The 6,832-nt window shown below is 45.3% G+C and overlaps 1 protein-coding gene across 1 annotated transcript in view; it reads right to left on the reverse strand.

Moving 5' to 3' along the window:
- Positions 1–3,695: 3,695 nt before the first annotated feature.
- T265_00858 (hypothetical protein) overlaps positions 3,696–6,832 on the reverse strand; it is a gene marked incomplete at both ends in the record, with an annotated part of 20,970 nt that continues 17,833 nt past the window's right edge. Inside the window, one exon of the mRNA XM_009164753.1 lies at positions 3,696–3,837. Within this exon, the coding sequence (XP_009163017.1) occupies positions 3,696–3,837 (142 nt within the window). The remainder of the gene's footprint in view (positions 3,838–6,832) is intronic.

Raw genomic sequence — 6,832 nt, forward strand, 5'->3', positions numbered from 1 at the left:
TGCAAAAGCTGAGGCAGTTTGCGGACAAGCATTTCAACTGTCTCTGCTGCCTCCGAGGGTGAGGAGCCGAAAGTTGAGTGGCCAGGGTTTTTAGCAGACTTAATAGTTGGGCACCGGGTTTGAGTCCAAGGCTCCAAGGGGGCCTCTGGGTCGATGTTGTCTGCTTCCTGTCTTTGTGGCTTCTGAGGGTGCTTTCCGCCTGCGAGGTTTTTTCGTTTCGTGGGAGCTCGGTTTGCCCGGGTCTTTTGGCTTTGGGGGACGGAGTTTTTTCCCATGGGCGAAAATCTCGACCGGTGCTGTTTGTAGCTCTTTCAGCATCCCTTTTTCGTTGTCCAGATTTGCTGTGGATCAAAAGCTTCCTGCAACCTTTCGCCTTTCTGTATTCTTGGGTGTTTTGGCGGAGTTTGACCGGAAAAGTGCCTCCGTGAGGCTCTGAGCGCTGGGTGGTGTCACCAAGAAGTAGTGATTTTGGTGGCGCTCCCAAGCGGCTCGTTTTCATGCAGGACTTCACCTTGAAGCCAGCCAACAGCTTTCTAATCTGGCGAGTTTCATGTGGCTCGTTTGGCTGCAGTCGCTCTTCTTTCGTGTTTGTGTGGACACCCGATCCGCCAGCGATCAGCGATCATTCAGACCCGCAACCGTTGAGGTTGCCCTAGGATAGTGTTGGAAAAGACAAGGTCAGGTCAAGCTAAGTACTCTGACTTAATTTTGTGGTGCAAAAACCCAAATTCTACCAGGTAGTACACACTTGTGCTAGAGAATGCACATATTTTTCCACCAGGCGATGTGGCTCGCTTGCATGCACCCGTCCTCTGTATTTAAAGATCAGTCCGTTCTATGCAGCAGTAACTGTTCTTCATAGAGTTTGACTTAGCATGCTTCCTAATTGACCGACGATGACTGTCGGATTAAAACCTACCGGAAAATTAGTGCCAGTCCCACCTGCTCTCTAAACAACCGTCGACGGCTTTTGACGGCCTTTGTGCTGGATAAGCTTCGGAAGCCGGAAACCAGGAGGGTCAGAGGCATCTTTAGGCAATTGATTGTTCAAGGGCAAATCCTGCTACGTCAATGCTCAAAGCCTGCAGCTGACGGCTTGCCGTGGGTGGTCGAAGAAGCTGCACTTCAACCCAGAGGCCGGTCTAGGTACACAGACTTGGACTTCTGTGTGATCCGTGACCGTCCGACTGCCACCAGTGACCTCTGGTGTGTAACGGATCGCGTATCATATCACGCCGACTATTGTGATGGTGAACCTTGCCCGCTGTGCGGTGATACTCGCCAGGCTTGTCACAAAGATGTTTCCACATGAAAATTGATTACTCTTCGTACTCCCCCCCGACACACCCAGAAAACGCAAAGGTGTATTTGCCACCCAGTCTTATGCTGCTGACCTGGACGGAGCACAGACTCCCAGAACAATGTGTCCCGGAAATCAGTGCGCCCGAGTTTTCGGGCCCAAGGAGGAGCCACTCGACAGCTGTAAGTAAATGTTTGGCTACTACGACTAACGCTTTAGAGCACCAGTTAGATAAAACCCATCAGCTCCAGACATTTCACCCGTTAACGAGACCCCATGCATTCCATGTAAGTCTCGTATTCCTTGATTGATTCAGTGAGTAGGCATGCGAAATAGACGCTGAAGATGGCATTGAGCGAACAGGCATCTGTGACATCATAGCCGCTGAAATGTTCACATATTAGGGTGAGTACTTATACCAGTTTGTCGGTCGCCCGACTTATGATGATTTTTCGATAACCTAACTTGCATCTTCCTCGGCAAAGTGAACCCTCCTCACAAAGAAGATCATGCAACTCCCGGTGAGACATATGTACTCATCAAAACGACCAACACAGCGCAACTTTTTATGTCGTCTATTTTGAACCTTTTTCTTCGGCAGAGATGGATGGGTGCGCACCAGCCAGTAGGTTCCATGTAGCCAGTTGATTAGGTTCCAGAGACCACTACCCGCATGTTATTCATGTGCGTCAGCTAGGTTCGTTCAGTCGTCCGCTAGGATCGACATAGATTCCACGTGGCGAATCAACCAACATCAAGGTCTTTTTAGAATATTTCGCCAGCTATGTGAAACACCCTGCTGTTCATCAACAAACTTTCACCCCTTTTCGCCAATAATGAACACGGACTACGATACTTTAGCTGGCATTCACCATTTTACGGATGATCCGACGCACCTCCTCCCGTATTACTCGGACCTACGTCAGACCGCTCCTGAGATACGCCAACCAAATTGTCCACTCAGGACACACGTAAAACATCACCCTCATTGAGCGCGTCCAGTGAACAGCTACGAAAATGCTTGCCGGCCTCAAATCCGTGGACTACGAAACGCGCCTCGCGATGCTTGATCGCTTTCCCCTGGAGTGACGTTGCCTCCGAGGGGATCTAATTCTTACTTACGCCCTGTTTGAACAAAGCTTTGCAAACGGGTTTCTCCCCGTTGATCCAGCAAACACCCGGCGGGGACATAGTAAGAAGACTTTCAAGGTCAGAGCGCACATATTCACTACTCAAAATTCTTTTCTCATTTCCGGTAGTAGCTGCGTGGTATTAGCTCCTCCGGCAGGTTGTCCACGCTCCTTCTGGAACCCAGTTTAAAACAGTATTAGACATTTATTTATGCGAATCCTCACGCTGGCGAGCATACTGTCCCGCGCTGAGAGTATCAAGAGCAGTGCTACACCCTTTTTTCACCTGTGCCTTTCAGGTGAACAACAGTCACTGACCGACGAGAACAAAACCGATCCGGGAAAACTGGGCAAAAGCCTCGATCCTGTGTATCAATCCGTGAATACGTGAATCCGTGACAGCAATTATCGAGAAATGGTTGTTAGCAGGGACGCACTTCCGCATATATTTCATCCACAAAGGCCATGTAGGGTGTAGAATGTTGACAGAATTATTTGAGCTGGAAAGCTATCTGAAACTTCCGTCCATTGTAAAGGAGTCAGCGTTTTTCACAATTCGCGTTTTCTTATAACACTAGGCAACGCCGGGGGTGTCTACTGACCTTGAAGATTCGCTCATTAAAGAAATCACAACAAAAGTTAATTTGCAGTAATACATGAACATATACATCAGACGATTCTACGCTATGAAGTAGAAAGTCTGAAAATGTCGTGTCTTCCGGGATTTCAATTTCATTGCGCGAATACCGAGCTACAAGTCCGGCTTGTTTAGTCTGCTCGAAATAACACCACGACGATAACCCCGGCAATTTAAAGGGCATGCGAGAGACCAATCGTAATGCCTAAGAGTGTTTACTCAAATGCTTGCAACGTTTCCTAAGGTGAACCTTCAGGTAAACCTAACTGATCATTAAAAACATCTGTAGTTGTGTTTATCCTTCCTCTACCGTCGATTGATGACCTCGCTCCGTTTGATCTTATCAACAATCGGATAATATCTTGATTCTTGTAGTGGTCTTGTTACCCAAAAACTACTCTGCCAGGGGTCTATGAGAAAGCAATAAAAATAACAGAGGTAGATTGGGTATACGACAATAAAGAGGGTCAAATGAAACAGGCTCACCAAGAATCGTTTTCTTTAAAAGAGTTCGTCGTTGGTGAAGATCACTATTACCACAACTCTTCTAGTCTTCATTTCTGTGACCTATGAAGAGTTCATGAAAGGCTATGCAGGATTTGAATGACAAACATAACCTTACTTTGGATTATGCGCACTGCTCCTTTAAGTCCAACTTTTGCCGGTGGTACTGACGCCGAATTATAATCACTTCGTTATGTGGTGATGCGTCCTTGTCGTAAGCAGAACTTCGAGAATCGCGCGGACCAACTGGGATATTGGTGACAGACCTGATAACGGGTACACACTAGGAAAATTGTTGAACAGATATCCATTGGCTGATCGGTTCTTGACATAAGATAACAAACAGGATAGGGCGCTCACAACTTGATAAAGCGTAATTTTTTCAGAGAAGAGTTCGGATCTCCTTATTTTGCTCACCACCGAAGGAAATAATTTAACCTTATAACTAACCCTCTGGCTGTAGTGTTAGTGCTGTTTTGTGCAACCACATAGTTGTTATGTATTAATTGCGGAATTATCAGTGAAGGTCAAGTAGATGAGAGTTTGTGAGCGGGGTAGCGAAAACTCTGCGTATATGCGCCGGTGCGTCGATGATCCTGCTTGTAGTGTTGGCTTGACGGGAGCTGTTCTGAACAACTTCCTGTATCAACTGGGTAAACACATACAAGAACTACTGAGTCCGACTAATACTAAGTTATGTTTCAGGTACGTTAGCGCCGGCAACATACTGATGCAGCCAGTGAGCTAGTCACAGCATGCACACTTGGTTTGGTCATCTGTTTGTTTATCAAACCAGCTGCAGTGGTTAATCCGCTCACGGATTCACCTGCTACAAGCTTCTAAGCGTGAATGGAGGGAATTATTTATACCATCATCAGTCGTTGTCATCATGCGTAATCATCACTAGAGACAAAAACCTCGTTTTCAATACTCATGCGCCACTTTCCAACAAACACAAGGTTTTCCAACTATAGCTGAGATCTCAAAGTGAAAATAAAAGAAGTGGATGCACCGGAAACCTGATACTGGTCCATGGCAAGAATTTTGAGGTAACTTTGCCTCTCACCCATTCAACCAGACAATCCAAAAAGTAACTTACAACGCAAACACCACTGAGATGCCAGATGGTTTTGTGACAGACGTACCTGCTGTAAAACCAAATATGCGTTTTCTGGAAACCTTGCTACGGATACATCGATGACATCCGACACATACAACCCTTCCAAGATACCTGTCCCTTCATATATCACAAACATACAAAATGCAGCTTTTACTGTAGCTTGTTACGCGCCACTATTGAGACCCGGTGATATTAATTTCTGCCATCATAAGTGAAACAAATGAGCAGACATGATTCGGGCTTCTGAGATTCGTACATCGACTTCATCAGACACCTTTATGTGAAATTCCAGTGCTCTTTCTTGAACTGCAAAATACTTTTCAGAGACTGCATGTTTTAAAGCACGACTTTTTACTTTGGAGGTTCAAGGCGCAAGCCAGAAGTTGCTATGATGGTAGTCAGTTTATTCGAAAGCACATGTGATCAAAAATGATGATGATATCCTCTGGGTACTCCAGAGCGGCAAGGTCGTCCATCAATGATCTGTACAGCTGGGTTTTAAAAATCTCCTAGCGTACGCCTTATTATTTCGTCGATATGAGTTTGAACAGATATGAAGTGGACATGCATCCTTGTTAAAGACCAATTTTTGGGGTAATCATAGAGTGATCCTCACATCCTGATGTGTGAATATAAGAGTGAGTGCAAGTTTTGAAGATTGGAACTATTATAGACTCGCTGCATTTGACTGGGACGGTCTATTTTCCAAACCAGACGCGAACCAGCTAAACAAGGCCTGCATGGAGAACTTAATGCCGTCCTTGAACATAGCAAATAACTTCGTTGGACCAGGAGGGTGACTATGTTTGAGTAGAAGAATACACTCGGACACTTCTCGACTTGAAGGGGGATCCATATTCACGGTGCGCTCTTCAGTTGAAGGCCCGTCTATCTCCATCTGGAAGCCAATCATAGGCTCGTAGAATCGTCACTCACATCTATGTGAAAAATGCCGCATATAGCTCAAATGTTGATGTCACAGTAATGGCATCAGAAAATCCAAAGTAATATACATTTAACTTTTCTAAGCTCAAAACACCACAACTTAGAGACCACGTATAGTACCCCTGTGGAAACTTCAGTCCTCCCAGTGTACATCACACTAACATGATGGGCTTGAAGAATGGACCCAAATATCATCTCACGCTTTGTGGGAATTTCTTCCCGCATGAGTTATTTCTGACAGAAACCTCGCTGGATTATTGTATTCTTGGCTCACCAGCTGAACCACCAGACATGCCGATCATATAACTGAAATACAGGGAAATGTATAGCACTTAAAACTCGTTACTCACAAAAAAGGAAACTCACGACGCCAAATAGCGAATATAGTCTCTCTAGGACTATATATATAATATCCAGATAATACATGGAATAAGGAACTCAGTAATTCAGGACACTGCATCTGATAATGCGCATTCCTGTTACTTCGAACATGACAATCTTGGTATACGACACCTCATCTGTTGGAAGGTCGGCCTCACACCTAGAGTGCTTGCATCATAACTAGATTTTGCGCTAACCCACGATACCGTCACCAACACTGAACGACTCAAATCAGTGCTACCGAACTGATATTCCCACTTCTGTTTGTCACTAGCATAAGGTGTCAAGCACCGTTACCTGTGTTAAGATATCTTAGAGCGGATGTCTTGTAGCATCCATGCTATTTCAAACTGAGCAATACCGCAACGCCGACAACGGATTCAGTCTCAAACAAGCAGTGGCATACGCGGTTATAAGTTATTCAACTGATTCTTATGGATAATGAACAAAACGTTGTCTCATGGCCACCAAAAAGGATCTGTTGTTTAAGCGGCAGACGTAATATTTATTCAGCTTTACATAACCCAGTGACTTTTGAGCAGCGTACGAATCATTACAACACTGTGGCATGAAAAAGCAAGGAACAACCTTGCTACAATTAAGCAGAATGTAGCAATTTTATCCACCAAATCTACCTTAGTCTGCCTCATCCGAGGGGCCTGCCAGTGCGTTGGCTGCTAGGGCATGTGCAGTTCACTATGATAGCACTCAGCCAGTTTACCACCAGACACCCAGAGCCTCGACTCTGACAGCTTGCTATCGAAATGTCTTGTAACAGTAGTGCAAACAATGCCAAAAAGACCGAGCTTAAAGAA

Source organism: Opisthorchis viverrini (genome assembly GCF_000715545.1).
Source record: "Opisthorchis viverrini unplaced genomic scaffold opera_v5_9, whole genome shotgun sequence".
NCBI lineage: Eukaryota > Metazoa > Platyhelminthes > Trematoda > Opisthorchiida > Opisthorchiidae > Opisthorchis > Opisthorchis viverrini.